The 20,043-nt window shown below is 40.4% G+C and overlaps 1 protein-coding gene across 1 annotated transcript in view; it reads left to right on the forward strand.

Moving 5' to 3' along the window:
- Nucleotides 1-19,419, forward strand: part of LOC136863137 (uncharacterized) — a 182,722-nt gene extending 163,303 nt beyond the window's left edge. Inside the window, exon 7 of the mRNA XM_067139480.2 lies at nucleotides 19,197-19,419. Within this exon, the coding sequence (XP_066995581.2) occupies nucleotides 19,197-19,300 (104 nt within the window). The 3' untranslated portion in view covers nucleotides 19,301-19,419. The remainder of the gene's footprint in view (nucleotides 1-19,196) is intronic.
- Nucleotides 19,420-20,043: the final 624 nt, after the last annotated feature.

Genomic DNA, 20,043 nt, shown 5'->3' on the forward strand with positions numbered 1-20,043 from the left:
TGTATTTCCAGTCCTGGTGGTGATTGTTGAAATCACCAATGTAGACTGCTGGATGTGGTCGAATATCTACAACATGGTTGGGCCACTTGGAATTCTGAGGTTTGTATATGTTTGAGACCTCCGTGTCACCTATTCTGATGACAACCGAGTGGATGTCCTCCTCGGTGCTAGTAGATAGAAGAAAGGCATTATGTACATTGTTTCGCACGTATGTAGCATTACCGTAGGCATGATGATAAGTTGCTCCCAGAAGATCGTAACCCGGAATTTTTCCTCTAGCTTGCAGCTGCTGCTCATCAGTGCAATGTGTTTCCTGTATGACTGCCAAGTCTACTTCATGAGAAAGTAGCATTTTGGACAAGGCTTCCCTTTTAGCACGACTAATACCTTCAATGTTTAGTTGACATGCACGAAGGACAGGTCCCAGGTTCCTAGTGGTTGTTTGGCCCTTAGAAGGGCCTTTTGAAAATTCATTCCTGTTCATCGTAATTCTGTACTGTATCTAGACCAGGAGGTAAAACTTTACGTCTGGTCGTCTGTTCGCCGTTGCTCCCTTAGCACCACCCAGAGGTCACGTGTAGGGTACTTTCAGGTTAAACCTACGGACGCGAGCAACGTTGGACCACCATTATTATTATTATTATTATTATTATTATTATTATTATTATTATTATTATTATTATTACTATTATTATTATTGCTGTTATTCAAACCAAGCTACCGCCCAAAGCTAAATTTTCTACCGTTTTCCTCTGGAGAAGGTTTTCCATTAGCAGCTGAATACTCGTATTACACATGTACGACGTGTGGCACTTTCAACGATGCCAACAATATTGTGCTTCACGGATCTGGAAATTGGATATGTTCCTTGCAAGTAGACTACCAAACACGGCCGTTGACGAAAATGTCTTAAGGTCCTATACGCAGAAAGAACAACAAAAGTAGTATTCCAGGAACCGGCAAAATTAAATCTACACGCAAAGCACAATTCGTACATAAGTACCCGAGAAGTCCTGCACGTGTCTTGGGTGATACTGAGCAACAATTCCATATGCACCATGAACACACGTCTATGGAAAGAATATTAATGTTCTTAAGAATTAAGAAGGCCGTGCACGGGAAAGAAAATAAAGTAAATGAGCTCTGGCGCTAGAGTGCTAATACTGCGTAACTTCAAGTCTTGTTGCTTTATTAGATAACAATAAGTAGCTTTCTCGCAATTCTCACAGAGTTACATTGTGTCACAAAACAGCAATCTTATGAAGCATGTCGAGGTGGGTTACATAGCTCAGTCTGAATAGGATCAATCTCCATTACGACCGTAGGAAATAATAATAATAATAATAATAATAATAATAATAATAATAATAATAATAATAATAATAATAATAATAATAATAATAATAATAATAATAATAATAATAATAATAATAATAATAATAATAAAGGTCCGTCTCTGTGGTGTAGTGGTTGGCGTGATTATCTGCCACCCCCGGAGGCCCGGGTTCGATTCCCGGCTCTGCCACGAAATTCGAAAAGTGGCACGAGGGCTTGAACGGGGCGCACTAAGCTTCGGGAGGTCAACTGAGCAGAGGGGGTTCGATTCCCACCTCAGTCATCCTCGAAGTGGTTTTCCGTGGTTTCCCACTTCTCTTCCAGGCAAATGCCGGGATGGTAAAATGCCGGGATGGTACCTAACTTAAGGCCACGGCCGCTTCCTTGTCTACCCCTTCCAATCTCCCCACCCCCTCACAAGGCCCCTGTTCAGCACAGCAGGTGAGGCTGCTTGAGCAAGGTTCTGGTCCTCCTCCTCAGTTGTATCCCCCGACCCAAACGTCTGACGCTCCAGGAGGACACTGCCCTTGAGGCGGTAGAGGAGGAATTCCTCGCTGAGTCCGATGGAAAATCCAACCCTGGAGGGTAAACAGATTGAGAAAGAAAGAAAGGAAGAATAATGCCGGGTTGAGTAGCTCAAACGGTTAAGGCGCTTCTGACCCAAAGTTGGCAGGTTCGATCCTGGCTCAGTCCGTTGTTATTTAAAGGTGCTCAAATACGCCAGACTCGTATCGGTAGATTTACTGGCACGTAAAAGAACTCCTGCAGGACAACATTCCGGCACCTCGGCGTCTCCGAAAACTGTCAAAAGTAATCAGCTGGACGTGAAAACAATAACAACTTCTTATAAATAAAATTCTAGGGGGTCAGTTGTTTCTAGTGTCATTTATTTCATCATTTTTTAAATATATTTATCTCTTTTAGATCAATTCAAGATCGTATCAGTGGTTTTTAGCTTTCGTCTCTGTTGTGTCTGTTTGTTTATTTGTTTGTTTGTTTGTTTGTTTGTTTGTTTGTTCCACCATCACAGGTAAACAGCTGAATAGATCTCGACCAAACTTAATATTTAAAGTCTACTTATCCAAGAGCAGGTTTCGATATGCATATCATTTAAAAGTCACTGCATAAACTGGGGGTTCATGGGAAGGCCAGAATTATTTTCAATCTTTTCTTACACTATTGAATAGATCTCGACCAAACTTCACGTTTAGAGTGGAACTCATCCATGAGCGAGTTCCGATAAACATCTCATTTAAAAATCACCGAAGAGACTGGGGTTTTACGTGAAGACCAGAAAGTTTTTTCTCATTTTCTCTTTCACTATTCATTATATCTCCACCAAAACTTCATATTTAGAGTCTACTCATTCGGGAGCAGGTTTTTGATATGGATATCATTTAAAAATCGCTATCTAGACTGGGGGTTTATACGGAGACCAGAAGAGATTTTTCCATTTTCTCTTACACAATTGATTATATCTCCACCAAACTTCTTATTTAGAGTCTACTCATCCAGGAGCAGGTTTCGATATGCATATCATTTAAAAATCACTGAATAGACTGGGAGTTTGTAGGTAGACCAGAGGAGTTTTTTCAATCTCCTTGTATACTGTTGATTATATGTGAAATCTGCCGGCCTCGTGGTGTAGGGGTAGGGTGCCTGCCTCTTAGCCGGAGGCCCCGGGTTCGATTCCCGGCCAGGTCAGGTATTCTTACCGGCTGGTTCGAGGTAAACTCAGCCTACGTGATTAGAATCGAGGAGCTATCTGACGGTGAGATGGCGGCCCCGGTCTAGAAAGCCAAGAATAACGGCCGAGAGGATTCGTCGTGCTGACCACACGACACCTCGCAATCTGCAGGCCTTCGGGCTGAGCAGCGGTCGCTTGGTAGGCAAAGGCCCTTCAAGGGCTGTAGTGCTATGGGGTTTGGTTTGGTTTTTTCAATATGTAAAATCTGTACACTATATGTGAAACGCCCCATCATTTCAAATAATTTTTGTTATGTACATAATTTCGTTGCTGTTCAATTGAAGGAGAAAATTACAATTTTCTACGGGCTTCATGCTCTGCAGCCAGTGAAGGACACCCTCGCAGACGTACAGTATTTGAAGGATCCATAACAGGAGAAAATCAGAGGTTGAATTATATTTCTCTCGGCTTTAAAACTACCCCCGCCTAATGTATCTGAACACCGAGGTAACATGAGGTAGAACATATCCCTTTGGTGTCTGTCTGTCGATCTGTTTGGTTATCTATTTCTTTGTATATTCCTAAAAGCGGAAAACTGCTGGAATTATTTCAATCAAACTACGTATTTGGATTCTACTCACTCAGAATTGTGCTATCAGGTGCATACGATGTCGTGGTAATCACATGGAGTTGGTATATATATGAATATTATTCTCAAATATTTTCATTAACATTATGTCTATCAAATAACTCTATACAACAAACGTTTAAGAATGTGTTATTTCCGTTCCTTTATGCCATGTACGTATTTATCGTACGACGGATAATGACGCAGATGATTACGAAAATTTGGATTTTTAGTCTAAGTCCCGTGGAACATGTCGTGCATCTCACTTCAAGGTGGGCAAGGGGTTAAACTAGAGAGCCATTTTATTCTTTTCGATAGGAGAGATATTAAGGGAGGTATCATCAATAGCAAGCGTCACGCCATTGGTCAGAAATACAATAAGCAAACCTGATAACCATGGAGAATTTCGCACAACTTCGGACCAGAAAATGTACTGTACAATAAATTCGTAAATCGTCCTCATTCTTTCTCGACTCTGTTCAGCTTCATCATATTTCACGTCACTGCCGTCCGACTCGTTGGCTGAATGGTCAGGGTTCGATTCCCGGCCGGGTCGGGGATTTTAACCTTAATTGGTTAATTCCAATGCCCCGGGGGCTGGGTTTTTGTGCTGTCCCCAACATCCCTGCAACTCACACACCACACATAACACTATCCTCCACCACAATAACACGCAGTTACCTACCCATGGCAGATGCCGCCCACCCTCATCGGAGGGTCTGCCTTACAAGGGCTGCAATCGGCTAGTAATAGCCACACGAAATTAAATTAAACGTTACTGCCACGCGCTTTTGTATGCAAATATCATTTAAAGATGTCGAATTTACGTGTGAATAGAGCCATGTTACTTCTCATAAATTCCTGAAGGTAACATGTAATCCACAGCAAATTCCCGTGCGAAAAGCGGGTACAAATGCTCGTTAATACTACTACTACTACTTATAATAATAATAATAATAATAATAATAATAATAATAATAATAATAATAATAATAATAATAATAATAAGAAGAAGAAGAAGAAGAAGAAGAAGAAGAAGAAGAAGAAGAAGAAAACCAACTTGGTACATTCGACCCCGGCTCAGTCTGGTGGTATTCCAAGGCGCTCAAATACGTCAGCCTCATGTTGGTAGATTTACTGACAGAAAACTGGGACCAAACTCTGGCACATCGGCGTCTCCGAAAACAATAAAATTAGTTAGTGGGACGTAAAAAAGTAACATTACAACAACTACTACTACTACTACTACTAATAATAATAATAATAATAGCCGGGCTGAGTGGCTCAGATAGTTAAGGCGCTGGCCTTCTGACCCTAACTTGGCAGGTTCGATCCTGGCTCAGTCCGGTGGTATTTGAAGGTGCTCAAATATGTCAGCCTCGTGTCGGTAGATTTACTGGCACGTAAAAGATCTCCTGCGGGACTAAATTCCGGAACCTCGGCGTCTCCGAAATCCGCAAAGGTTGTTAGCGGGACCTAGAAACCAATATAATAATAATAATAATAATAATAATAATAATAATAATAATAATAATAATAATAATAATAATAATAATAATAATAATAATAATAATCTTGGCTCTCTCCTATTTACTTGCGTCGGCACTAAACTTGGATTAAGCCCAATTTTATGGCTTGATCCCTTTCCTGGCACCAGCCTACTGTGGAGGGATGTACTCTGTTCACTATTGCGTGTTTCTGTGGAGGTGTGTAAATAAAGAGTGTATTTATTAAGTCTAACACAAACACCCAGGCTAAATTCCCAAGTCTGTTCGAGATCGAAACCGGGGCCCTCTGAGTCGAAGGCCACTTTTCCCTTGAATATTGGTCCTGGAAGTGCCAGTAAGTCTTCTTACAAGGGGATCTCTTATTTAAACACTTTTAAATACCAACCAAATTTGTCAGATCCTATAATCTTGATCATAGAAAATACCCTGTAGAGTCTCACTAATATCTAGCACAGGTCAACACGTATGGATACACTCTTAGCGGTATAAGTCAGAAGAATTTCCTTCCCAGCCGTCGTTTATTTCAAAACTAAACACAATATGGAGACATATTAATAACATTGGTACAATGGCGCCATCCTACTTCGTAGCTGAGCATGCAGAGTCTCGCTTCACGATAGGACATGGAGTTGGCACCATTCCGAAATGCAGTGTCCCAATCCCGAAATTATCAGATGGTATACAGAGTATGTTTACTTATAGTTTATTCCAGAATTCTGTCTTTCTTAATCTGTTTACCCTCCAGGGTCGGTTTTTCCCTCGGACTCAGCGAGGGATCCCAGCTCTACCGCCTCAAGGGCCGTGTCCTGGAGCTTCAGACTCTGGGACGGGAGATACAACTGGGGAGGATGACCAGTACCTCGCCCAGGATGCCTCACCTGCTATGCTGAACAGGGGACTTGCAAGGGGATCGGAAGATTGGAAGGGATAGTCAAGGAAGAGGGAAGGAAGCGGCCGTGGCCTTAAGTTAGGTACCATCGCGGCATTTGACTGGAGGAGAAGTGGGAAACCACGAAAAACCACTTCCAGGATGGCTGGGGTGGGAATCGAACCCACCTCTACTCAGTTGACCTCCCGAGGCTGAGTGGACTCCCTTCCAGACCTCGTGCCACTTTTCAAATTTCGCGGCAGAGCCGGGAATCGAACCCGGGCTAATCACACTAACCACTACACTACAGAGGCGGACTATTCCAGAATTACTTCAGAAAAATGTTGAGAACGTCTAGTCTAGTGGCATATAGACTACGGCTTCGCTACGGCTTTAAAGTGAACATTATTATTCAAAGTTTTACATTTTCGAGTTTCCACTGTCAGCTAAGCCTGTAAAATACGCTCTCAGTTCGTACATCAAACGTTTTTGGGGGAATGATTATTTATTTTCTGATCTAACACTCATTTGAACCCCTTACGGAAGGATTTGAATGTTAAACCCTATCTTATTTAAAATCTGGGATGATGTAAAAGCAACCAACCTGTGAAATTTTGATTTTGTACGCCGAACAGTAATGGAAAAATTGATACTTTTTAAGGGGTGAATGTTTTTAAATATTGATTAACATCTAGAGTACAGAAGACCGCCTTTCATAAAAAATAAGTTAGTGCCTGAAAGGGTTTCGGAGGGTCAACCGCCATCTAAACCCCTTGGGGAGATATATTTTGGAGTATACGATATTTTACACCTAGGACATAAAGGAACATCCTTTTAGTAAAATTACAACGTTGTACGTCAAACAGATTTGGTGGGATGAATAATTTCGTTTACGGAGCTAACTTCATTTAACACTTTCGGGTTGGAACGTTAAAAAAATCCTATTTCATACCTAGGATTTGGAATTGGAATTTGTCTTCGTACGTTAAACCGTTTCAGAGGAAGGAATGAACATATTTGTTTTCGGATCTTAACTCCCATATAATTTTCTGAGCCGTTAAATTTGTTTCAAACCTTCTGTTATTTAACGCCTAGGATATAATTTGGATTTTTGACTTCATAGTTCGGCTCCACGGCTAAATTGTTAGCGTGATGGCCTTTGGTCACAGGGGACCCGGTTTCGATTCCCGGCAGGGTCGGGAATTTTAACCATAATTGGTTAATCCCACTGGCACGGGAGCTGGGTGTATGTGTCGTCTTCATCATCATTTCATCTTCATCACGACGCGTTTCAGTTTTTAGGATAAAGTATCCTCATAAATATATTTCAAATCCTTATTTACTTATTTTTAACCCCACGCCCCTTACGTCGATTTTCCGAAAAAAGAAACAAATGCGTGTTTCCTTATGTTTGAAGAAGATTCCAAATACTAATTTTCACGTCTGTAACATCTTCATTTTTTGAGATATAAGTATCCTCTTAAACGTAATTCAACTCCATTTTCACCCCAACCCCCTACCCGTTAAGTTGATTCTCCCTCCCCAAAAGTGCGTGTTTCTTTATTTTTAGAGGAGATTCCAGATACCAATTTTCACGTCTTTAAAATCTTTAGTTTTTGGGATATAAGTATCCTCATACAAAGAATTCAACTAATTTTTCAGTTCATTCACCCCCCTTAAGTGGAATTTCCAAAGACAAAATAACACGTGTTTCTTTACTTTGAAAGAATATTCCAAATACAAATGTTCATGCCTCTAACATCTTCAGTTTTTGAGATATAAGTATCCTCATAAAAATAATTCAAATCCTTTTTCATCCTAGCCCGTTAAGTTGATCCTCCCCTTCAAAAAATGCTTGTTTGTTTATTTTTAAAGGATATTCCAAATACAAATTTTCACGTCTGTAACATCTGTAGTTTTTGAGATATTATTATCCTCATACAAAGGATTGAACTAATTTTCCAATTAATTCACCCGAAGACAAATGATTAAGTGTTTCCTTACTTTGAAAGAAGATTCCAAATACAAATGTTCATGTCTGTAACATCTTCAGTTTTTAAGATATAAGTATCCTCATGAAAAGAATTCAACTCCTTTTTCACTCCATCCCTGCCTGTTAAGTTGGTTTCACCCCACCCAAAAAAATGCATATTTCTTTAATTGTCAAGGAGATTCCAAATACCAATTTCCACGTCTGTAACCTTCAGCTTTGAGATATAAGTTTCTCCAGAAAAAGAATTCATTTTTTCACTTCCTTTCACACTCCCCACTTAAGTGAATTTTCAAAAAATAAACAGTACCCGTTTCTTTAAAGGAGCTTCCAAATACGAATTACCACGACTGTAACATCTTCAGTTTTTGAGATATACGTATCCTCGTAAAAGGAATTCATCTATGTTTTCATCCCCCCCCCCCATAAAGATGATTCCCCCAAATGCGTGTTTCTTTATTTCTAAAAGAGATCCCAATTTTTTCACGCCCCCCCCCCCGTTAAAGTTTTTTCCGAAAACAAAAGAATACGTATTTCCTTATTTTTAAAGGAGATTCCAAATACCAATTTTAACATCTGTAACATGTTAAGTTTTTGAGCTATACTGTAGATATGCTAATTATAAACATTCACCCCCTTTTTCAGTTCCCCTTAAGTGGATTTTCCGAAAAAAATAATGTTTCTTCACTTTTATAGGAAATTCCAAATACCAGTTTTCAAATCTGTAATGTTTTACCTGTCTGAGATAATTTTGAGATATATTCTTTTTAAAAATTCAACCCGTTTGTCACTCCTGTTCACCCCCTATTCTTCGGATTATCCAAAAACACAAAAATACGTGTTTCTTTATTTTCAAAGGAGATTCCTTATACCAATTTTCATGTCTGTAACATGTTCAGTTTTTGAGATATAAGTCTCCTCATAAAAGGTGTTCAACACCTTTTTCCCCATATTTCACCCCTCTTTATGAGATTTTCCGAAAACAAGAATACGTGCTTCATTATTCATAAAAGAGAATCCAAATACAAATTTTCAAGTCTGTAATATCTTCAGTTTTGGAGATACCAGCATCCTAATAAAAATTATTCAACCCTTTTCCAGTCATCTTACCTCCCCCCCTCCTCATGTGTTCTTTTCAAAAAACAAAAAAATACGTTTTGCTTCATTTTTAAAAGAGATTAAAAATACCAATTTTCACTTTTGTAATATGTTAAGTTTTTGAGATATACTACAGATTGCTAATTTTAAAAATTCACCCCCCTTTAACACTTTCCCTTACATGGATTTTCAGAAAACAAATTATGCGTGTTCCTTTACTTTTACAGGAGATTCCAAATACCAATTTTCACGTCTGTAACATGTTACGTTTTTGAGATATATCGTAGATGTACTCATTTTAAAAATTCACCCCGTTTGTGACCCGTGTTTTCTCACTCTTAAGAAGATTTTCCAAAAGCATAAAAATACTTGTTTCTTTATTTCTAAAGAAGATCTCAAATATCAATTTTCAAGACTGTAACATCTTCAGTTTTTGAGATATGAGTATCCTCATAAAAGGTACTCAACCACTTTTCACCTTTTTGCATGCCCCTTATGAGTTTTTCCGAAAACAAAAAAAATTGTTTCCTTATTTTTAAAGAAGGTTCCAAATACCAATTTTCACGTCTTTAAACTGTTAAGCTTTTGAGATATAGATACACTCATTTTAAAAATTCACCACCCTTTTCACCCCCTTAGCGATGCTATATCCAAAAACCCTTCCTTAGTGAGCACCTACAATGTAATATCAATGTATCCTAAAAATTTCATTTCTTTATGTTCAGTAGTTTTGGTTCGGCGATGATGAATCAGTCAGTCAGTCAGTCAGGACATGTTATTTTATATATATTTTTTACCTAAGCCCAAATAATTACATTTATACTCACAAGTTCTTTTTCTTCGACCACTTTTCCCTCCTCTGGGAGTTCGCGGGTGCGAACTGTGCTGCACATGTAGATTTGGCCCTGTTTTACGGCCATATGCCCTTCTTGACGCCAACACTATGTGGAGGGATGTAATGGCTATTGCGTCTTTATGTGGTGGTTGGTAGTGTGGCGTATTGTCTGAATATGAAATGGAGAGTGTTGGGACAATCACAAACACCTAGTGTCCGAGCCATAAAAATTAATCGGACGCGATTAATATCCCTGACCCACCCTGGAATGGAGCCCGGGACTCTCTGAACCGAAGGCTTCAACGGTGTCCATACAGTCAAGGAGTCGGACTTACACGTACAAGTACTAAGTTATAAAAACGGTACAAATTCTACCGTCACAAACTTGACTGACGATCAAGGATATCGTGTGTCTAATAATATGAATCATCATCTTTATTTACTTCAACAATAATAAAAATGAAATTAGTATGACATTGGCCTGTTCATAAGGTACGGAGGCTGCATATATGTTTCAAGACGGTATCATTTTTCAACTACTCATATCAGGATGCGGAGTTTGTCCTTCCGCTGGGTTTACAGTTCACCTGAGTGCGGAAAAAATCAATTCTGAATAGCAGGAAGAAGTCGCGTGGCTTAGGGTTGGGCACACACTTTCTGCTTCCCAGTCCTATGATTCGTGTGTTACGTACTTGATTGTTCAACCGGAGACCGTTTTTGATAGAGTAGCATTACTTAGGCTGCCCTATGCTGGGAAATAAAAGATTTCCACGGCCTAGTGATCTTGTGATCTTATGAAAATATAAAGAACATCGTCCGAAGTGAATTTTTAATAATTAGTTAAAATCTAATATCAGTTTACTTTGGATACTCGATATACCTCCTTACAGATAGTCTGATATGAATGATCGATATTTTGTGTTCTTCCCAGTAACTAGGACTCAAGAGGTTATGAGTTCATCGTGTTGCGTAGCTGGTTGAAGTCCAAGGTGTCTTGAAGGCGCGGTAATGCGCTGTGAAAGGAACTTTAAACTATGTGTGCATAGAATGCATGGATTTTTGGAACCCATTTTCACTTCTATGTATAGAATATGTTCAAAAATTAATAATGGTGAAGTAAGTGTTTGTATTCGTAACCAATATTGGCATTCCACGTCATGCAGCTGAGGACAGGATGATGTAATTTTCTCGTCAATTACGATATTCGAGACGTAACATACGCGTCATTCATGTAATGCATTTCAATTTACAATTTTTATTATAATACAACGTTTATAGCTCACTTTTTGGATAGGTGGCTGAGTGTCGCCCTTCGGGTCCTGGGTTCAAATTTGGCAGAGAGTCGGCTGTTTGAAAGGAGGATGAAAAATCCATTTACACACCATATCACATGATATTGGCACATAAACGATATTATTCACCGTCTGGATCACTCCGACTGTTCTGTATAAAGGTGCTGGAACAGTAACATGCAGAAACTCACTTGTTGGGAAGGTTCTGAGAGATACAGATGCTACAGAGGCAAGATGTTCGTCTTATTGTCTGACTGGGGTGAATACATTCAACCGCGTCTCCATCCACTATCCAGAAGTATATTGTGGTATCACTGGATATCCCCGTAGGGGGCTGCATCATTGTGAGGTGAATTGAATAACAAGATGCTTTCTCGGCGCCACTTACCCCATCTAACGTAAATACATCACTATTGTTCTCGTGAACAGGTGACGTGAATATGTGATGCATCGTATTTAGTGACGAATACAGGTTTTATTTGGACGTAGAAGATCACCGTATAAGGGCTGTCAGCAGCCTACATATCCAGACTCCATTGTAGATCGACACTTCTTACGACGTCATAACGCAGTGTTTGGTCGTGCTTTGGGGAACATTATGTGTGATTAGGACATTCTGTGTCCTCATGTGCCTTCTTTCATGGATGACTGCAGAGGGCCGATTTTTTTACGTTACAACACCTTCTCGACTTCTGTGCCATAGGCCCGTTTCATTGGTTAGCTCAGCTTCCGTACTTGTTACCCTCTGAGCACGTGTACAACTAGACAGCTGCAATCATCGTCGGCTACTAGGGATCTGGAGTGGCAACTGGAGCAATTATTAGACGATTATCTGTTGCAGCGTATCCGATACCTTTGTGACACAATCCTCGACCGCATCAACGTACCATTGCAGTGCCATCGCTCTGAAATGAGCACCACTATATACAGTCATCGCTTGAATAAGTGACCCCCTTAGATCCATATATAGACAGTTATTTACCTTATCTGTGGAAACTGACTGGTTCTGGATGCAATGAGTGTATTTGGTATACATGCTACTCAGGCTATCAGATACTGTATAATACGCTCTCATAGAAAGTGCATGTTCCTGAAACATGGATTGTTCCTGGTTGCCAAATAAAGTAACTACTACCACTCTAGTCATAACGGGACGGAAAATAATGTTACACTATGGTGCTGAAAGCAACACCGTCCAGCTGTGTATAGAAATCTTTGACCTAATGCAAATCTCATCTTCTAGGTTCGCAGAGTGTAAGAATGATGCGATATGGTCTGATTTATTGTATCCGCGACTTCTTGTTTCATGTATGAAATCACGTTTATATCTCAGGAGCGATAACTCTCCCACTATTGTTTCCCTTATTGTTGGAACTCGCGCAGTGTTTTAATATTGGTGAAGCTTTTTGATAACATTTCACCGAGCTCGATAGCTGCAGTCGCTTAATTGCGGCCAGTATCCAGTATTCGGGAGATAGTAGGTTCGAACCCCACTATCGGCAGCCCTGAAAATGGTTTTCCGTGGTTTCCCATTTTCACACCAGGCAAATGCTGGGGCTGTACCTTAATTAAGGCCACGGCCGCTTCCTTCCCACTCCTAGCCCTTCCCTGTCCCATCGTCGCCATAAGACCTATCTGTGTCGGTGCGACGTAAAACAAGTAGCAAAATAAAAAAATAACATTTCAAATGCTAATTCGAGATGTTTATTTCTTCTTGAACTCGTTGTCGATCAGGCAATCTCACCGGTCTTTCAAACAGTAGGCTATAACTTTAGAAAACAAACGTTCTTATCTAACTAAAATGTTAAAATTCTACTCAGCTTGAAGTAACAGCCGTACATCCATTAATACAGAGATCTACTGCTTCCTCTGACCTAATTACTGAGATCCACTAAACACCCGTTAAGTCTTGATGACTATAAAGGAAGCGGTGGCACAGTAAAACAAAATAAAGTGAAATGTGTCGATTGTGAAATAAACCAGAAAATACAATCTATTGTTCGACGAACTATCTGAGCAGGCTACTTATACTGTATAAGCTCTATCTTCCCACTTCATTATTATAATTCCGAACGAACTGCAGATGGTTCGAGAAAGATGTCCAGGGAGAATGGGGCAATTAGGCGAAGGAAATTATAGAATTGGATCTATATGTAGCAAGGATTCTAACTGTGTACAGATATAAATGTAGAAAATGCTACTGTTTTGATAAGAAATATTAATCATAATAATTCTAGGAGATTTAACTTTTTGCTATTTGCTTTATGTCGCACCGACACAGATAGGTCTTATGGCGACGATGGGATAGGAAAGGCCTAGAAAGTGGAAGGAAGCGGCCGTGGCCTTAATTAAGGTACAGCCCCGGCATTTGCCTGGTGTGAAAATGGGAAACTAAGGAAAACCATCTTCAGGGCTGCCGACAGCGGAGCTCGAACCTACTATCTCCCGATTACTGGATACTGGCCGCACTTAAGCGACTGTAGCTATCAAGCTCGGTGATTTAACTTTGCATCGCCATCATAATCTAAGGGTTAGCGAGGGTGTCCAAATTTGATTATCAGCACTGTTAAGTGGGTTTGGAAGAGTTGCACTCAGCCTTAGAAGGACAACTGGCAAGAGAACTGGTTTTAAATCCCAATCTCGGCTGGCTTCAAAGTGATTTTTCCTTAGTTTCTCACTTTAACTCTATGCAAATGCCGGAATTGTATGTTCCTAGCATACACGCAATTTCATTCCCTGCGGTATCAATATATGTAGCAAATGGGGACCATCAGTCGGTCAGTTCATAGTAAATGTTCAATATAATTGGCCGGATGATCAGTTTTAAAAAAGCGTAAAAGATCACGTTAGGTACAGGAAACAGATTACATTAATCACATCAATTGCTTCGAATACTGCTATGAAACGGAAACGAAAGCCCTAACAGAATATGAGAGATTAAGGGGAATAGGAACGCTAAAAATATAAAAACAATTATTTTTAGATTGGTATGTCAAAATGAAAATTCAAGCATTTCCAGATGAGATTTGTGTATTACTTGTTAAACATCTCATTCTACAATCATGAGTTCTCTTTTAAGTTTACTATGTTAAAATTTTCCTGTTTAGGAGTTGTTTGCACTGAATCTTCTATATTTCCAAAACCATGTGAGAGTGAAGGTTGGGACATACAGTAACGTATGGAATAAACTCCATTCCTTAAGTTGGTAGCATTGTTAAAACAAGTGCAGCTGCCTAGATATCGACGCTTTGCTAGTAGCCTACTATAGGGTTTAGTCATGTCCTTTCATATATAGTCTAATTACTTTGTTCTCAGTTTCTATCATTTGATGTTTTTGGTGTAATATTCCCTTTTGTCTCACAAAGTACTGTACCGATAACATTAAAATTTTCATAGATTGCAATTAATCAAAGTCGTTAAACCAAAATTATAAATCAAATTCACTTATTTCCTGAATTAGACAAAACATATTAAAGGGATTTGAAATTTTTAAAATGCGTACCGGTATACGGAATCACTAGAACTATCTTCCTCTTGACATGTTTGATGCGACATTTAATATGCCATCTCCATCAATCAACACTTATTTACTGTATTAAATTTACTAAAGTTCATGTTAAAACAGTATATACCGGGCGAGTTGGCCATGGGTTTACGAGCGCGCAGCTGTGAGCTCGCATCCGGGAGATAGTGGGTTCGAAACCCACTGTCGGCAGCCCTGAAGATGGTTTTCCATGGTTTCCCATTTTCACACCAGCCAAATGCTGGGGCTGTACCTTAATTAAGGCCACAGCCGCTTCCTTCCAACTTCTAGCCCTTTCCTATCCCATCGTCGCCATAAGACCTATCTGTGTCGGTGCGACGTAAAGCCCCTAGCAAAAAAATAGCAAAAATAACTGTCATTAAGTATACTAACATTATTGATGATAATTATAATGACAATAATAAAAATAATAATAGAGGTACTGGAAATGTTGCCTTATATGTTTTGTATGTACTGCCTGTCTGTTTGTATGTAGGTAAGTTGGAGCTAATACAGTCCAGTTCAAAACGCCCACAACATAAATGCCCACAAAGTGCATTGCCCCACAATACACAAATATCCACAAAAATGACCAACTAATTAATTGTTCCAAAAATATATTTCATTAAAGTCCAATATACATAAACTTCCAATTTATTAAACTTCTTGAAAATCATTTTCTGACATCCTATTAATTTCAAATGTTATGATATTGCATGAAGATATGCTATGATTTCGTTGCTATTTTTCTGTGTACTATAACTCCTGACATTTGTTTGTATTCTTTATTTATTTCGTTGGCATTACTTATTTTGAGGGGGCCTAATGTTTATGTGGTCTTTGAATTTGAAAAAAGTAGGGTTTACGTCGCGTGCTGTTTTTCTCTTATATGTTACAGAAATCTCCGAAATATAACATGACGAGTAGCGACTACATTCTGAAATTTGCTGCGAAATGCTTCTACTGCATTATTTGTTCCCTGATTCCCTTATACAGTTAGCTCATACATGCTCCAAATCGTTGGCGGAAACCTTAGTGGAATTGCTATCCTTCGACCTCGAGCAGGCCGGCCTTTCACAGAGATGTTTTCGATATATTCTGCAATTTCAATTAAATATTCGTAGTAAATATACAAGGGTTGTAAATAAAGTAGTGGCAATATTGACAGAACGTAATATTTAATGAACTAACAAGTGCATTTAAATTACATTTCTTCAATATAGTTTCCGCAAAGTCTATTACCTTTTGCCAAATGTCTGGAAATCGTTGGGGAGCGTTGGCAATGCGTTCTCTTTTGATCACAGCGACGGAACGTCCTACTCCCCGGAGTACAGATGCCACGTCAGAAATCGGTGGCCTCGGAAGGGTTCCCTAAACTTCAGAAACAGGTATAGTCGCAAGGACTCATGTCCGGTGAGTACGGAGGGTGGTCCAAGACCTCCCAATGCCACTTTTGCAATAAGAACTTGACACTGTTTGCGACATTGCATTGTCATGCAACATGCTAGGGCGATCGTCTCCCAACAAACGTGGACGTTTGCGCCGCATGGCCGGATGCAGATGTCGCTCCAGGAATCGACAATAGTAGTCACTGTCGACGGTTTGTCCAACAGGCACAGCATGCGTAAGAATAACACCCTCGTAGTCGTATGCCACAAGCAGCATAAGCTTCACCCGACTGGCTTCCTGTCGACATTTCTGTCTACGTGGCGAACCTGGGTGACGCCAGTCAATCGATTGACGCTTTAATTCAAGCTCGTAGCCTCGTGTTCCCGTCTCATCACTGGTGACAATACGCTGCAAAAATGCGTCTCCTTTGTTGCGGTATCTCTACGAGTACACGCCAGCCAGTGCATACCGGTACCATTTCTGTTCGTCGGTGAGTTGATGTGGAACCCAACGGGACGCAATTTTCTTCATGTTAAGGCATTTCGTCAGTATGTTCCACAGCGTTTAATGACTGAGGCTAACTTTTACGGATAATTCTCGGGCAATTCACCGATGGTCTACGGAAACAATACCACTCACGATGTCAATCTGATTTGAGGAATGGACGGCCAACCTGTGGGGTGCAAATTCGCAGTATCATTCCGACCCGCACGAAACGCCTTGATCAATCGTGCAACCGTCCTAGATGGTAATTCGCTCTCGCCACAGGCTTCACGTAATCCTCGATAACATTCTGATGCATGTTTTGCCATGGGCAACCTCGAGAGAGACCTTTCTGTGTTCGTACCCCACTCTTGGCAGCCCTAAAGATGGTTTTCTGTGGTCTCACATTTTCACACCAGGCAAATTCTGGGGCTGCACCTTAATTAAGGCCACGGCAGTCTCCTTCCTACTCCTAAACCTTCCCTATCCCATCTTCGCCATAAGACCTATCTGTGTCGGCGCGGCGTAAAGAAAATTGTAAAAAAAAATTACCTGAGCGCTTGACACTGGACGATATAAACAATGTCGGTCCAATCTTGTCTGTATATGCGCACTGAGTTTTGTCGGGAGACAGTGAATAGGGAGTCATACCACACCGTGTTAAAGAAATATTCCACCATTTGAAACACAAAACAAGTACTGAGGGTTTGTTTGCTAGGGGCTTTACGTCGCACCGACACAGATAGGTCTTATGGCGACGATGGGATAGGAAAGGCCTAGGAGTTGGAAGGAAGCGGCCGTGTCCTTAATTAAGGTACATCCCCAGCATTTGCCTGGTGTGAAAATGGGAAACCACGGAAAGCCATCTTCAGGGCTGCCGATAGTGGGATTCGAACCTACTATCTCCCGGATGCAAGCTCACAGCCGCGCGCCTCTACGCGCACGGCCAACTCGCCCGGTCTGAGGGTTTTCAAGTACTATATTTTTAAAGGCGATGTTCTTTTAACAAGGCGTTAGAACTGAGGAGGATAGACGTTTTGTGGGTTTTTGTACAGAGATGGGCTGAATACCTCAGAAGGTAGAGAGCAGGCCTTCAAAGCTCATGTTGGTGGGTTCGATCCCGACGCAGACCGGTGGTATTTGAAGATGCTGAAATATGCCAGCCTAGTAGTTGTAGATTTATCAGCACGTTTAAAGAACTCATGCGGGAAAAATTTCCGGCACCTCAATGTCACCGAAAATCGTAAGGGTAGTCAATGGGACGTAAAACCAATAATAGTATTTATTTAATTTATTATTCGGTAATCGACCAACTGGGGACCACGGTAAGTGTTACAAAACATTTTGGCATATATTCAATGTTCGTTTGATCCAATAGGTTTCGTTTGGCTTGCTGTGTCCTGCACTTACCAGTTGTCCATTTCTCATATGGGAAAGTCCCAAAAGTCACGATGCTTGTTTTGAAAAGGTTGCGATTGGGCGCGTCTTCTAGACGTAGGCCCATTTCTTCTAGGTCTTTCCTATCGTTAACTTGCCAGGGAATTGTTACTTTTGGGTTTGAGTCAAAATGGTTGAGATGTGTTTTGTCCATCGAAAGTCATGCATACCTCGTAGGTGACCACAGAAGCGGGCTCTGTGTTTGCGAATTTTGTCCGTGATCTTCTCTATCTTAGAGTAGTTTTTTTGTCTGGATTTTCCTATGTATATCCAGTTTTCGTACTTTGAGTCAAGTATGTTGTGGAGAATCTTTCTCCCTGTTTGTTCTGACTTTGCGAGAGCACATTTCTGAGAGACAATAGGGCCTTTTTTGCATAGAGAGATACCAGCTTGACGACAGTGTTGTGGTGATGAATTTTGGCATTGATAGAAAAGCACCTTTTTTTATAAATGTCCTGGTTGGTTAGGAAAGCTCGATGTTTGACATTACTTCCGCCTTTTCACATGATATCCGCAAGTCTATTTATTCTGCTACTTCTTTCAGCTCATTAATTTTTGTGTCGCAGTTTCAAAATTCTCTGTCATACTGTTATATCATCCGCAAACGCTAAGCAGTCGGTTTTCACTCCTGTCTTCTTCGTTCCAATTTCAACAAGTTTCTGTCCTGCAGTGTCTAACGTTATTCCTGTATTACGTTCAGCACGAAGTTGAACAAGGGTGGCGAGAGTCCATTTCCCTGTCTAACTACTCCTTTTAATCTCAAAGGGTGCAGAGAAGCATCCTTGGAAATTTACTTTGGACTTTGTATTTGTCAGGGTTGATAGTATTACAACTAGCAGTTCTTCATCCACTCCCACTTGTGCAATTATTTGAAGCAACACATAGCGGTCACTGGAAATACGAGGCGGAGAATACATAGAGAAACGAAACTCGTTAACTCTCTCTCTCTCTCTCTCTCTCTCTCTCTCTCGCAATGCGAGATGAAGAATGCCTGGGGAAGCGAATTTCGCTGACTCTTTCTCACTCCCAGATCTAGGCATATGGTGCAGTATGTGTGTATGAATGTACGTATATATGTATATACGTATGCATGTATGTGTACTAAGTGTGTTCTCTGTTACAGTGTTGGCGGCTGCTGCGGTCAGCTGTAATCATTTCCTTCAACTGGAGTTGAATCTCTTCACCATCTGCTTCCTCACAGTAGCAAATTCCTTGGATCTTCTCTAAGATGTATACGACAATATAGTACTTTAATGCTGTAATTTTTATATTATTAAGACAGATAAAATGATGCACATATTGTTAGTATAATTGAAAATATAATAAAATAAATATAGTTTGTTATTGCTACTATTTCATTCCAGTCCTGAGAGTACCTTCCTCTCGTTCTTCTTGTTTTCCGGCAAGATTAGTCCCTCTGACACTTGGTGTCTCTGATGAGGATCCGTCTCCTCGATACATTTCTGTTGAATATTAAGACCATCTTCAGTTCTTTGAGACAGAGTCTTTCCGTCTCCTGTGGCTATGGGACCTACCTCTTCCTCTGTTCCCAGGAGGAGCCATACTGAAGAGGCTTTTTCCTACATATTCATTTCCTCTTCTCGTGACGTGGCAAACCATCTTAGTCTTGACTCTTGGATCTCGTCTTTAACGCTAGTCACCTTTACCCAGTCCCGTATAGTTTCATTTCTAATTCTATCCTTCCTTGATGCGTGGCATGCCCACCGCAGCATTTTCATTTATATCATCTCCAGTTTTTTCTCAGAGTCTTTTGTCATTGGCACTGTTTCCAAACCATATGTCAAGGCAGGACGAATAATACTCATATAAATAAGACCCTTGAGATTCGGTGGTATCCTCTTGTCACACAGGACTCCCGTAGTTGTTCTCCAATTATACCAGCGCGCGCAACACTGTATAACGAAGACAGCGAAGATCCTAAGCATCGATGAGTCGTACGTCTTTCTCAG

The sequence above is a fragment of the Anabrus simplex genome, chromosome 2, assembly GCF_040414725.1.
Source record: "Anabrus simplex isolate iqAnaSimp1 chromosome 2, ASM4041472v1, whole genome shotgun sequence".
Lineage (NCBI taxonomy): Eukaryota > Metazoa > Arthropoda > Insecta > Orthoptera > Tettigoniidae > Anabrus > Anabrus simplex.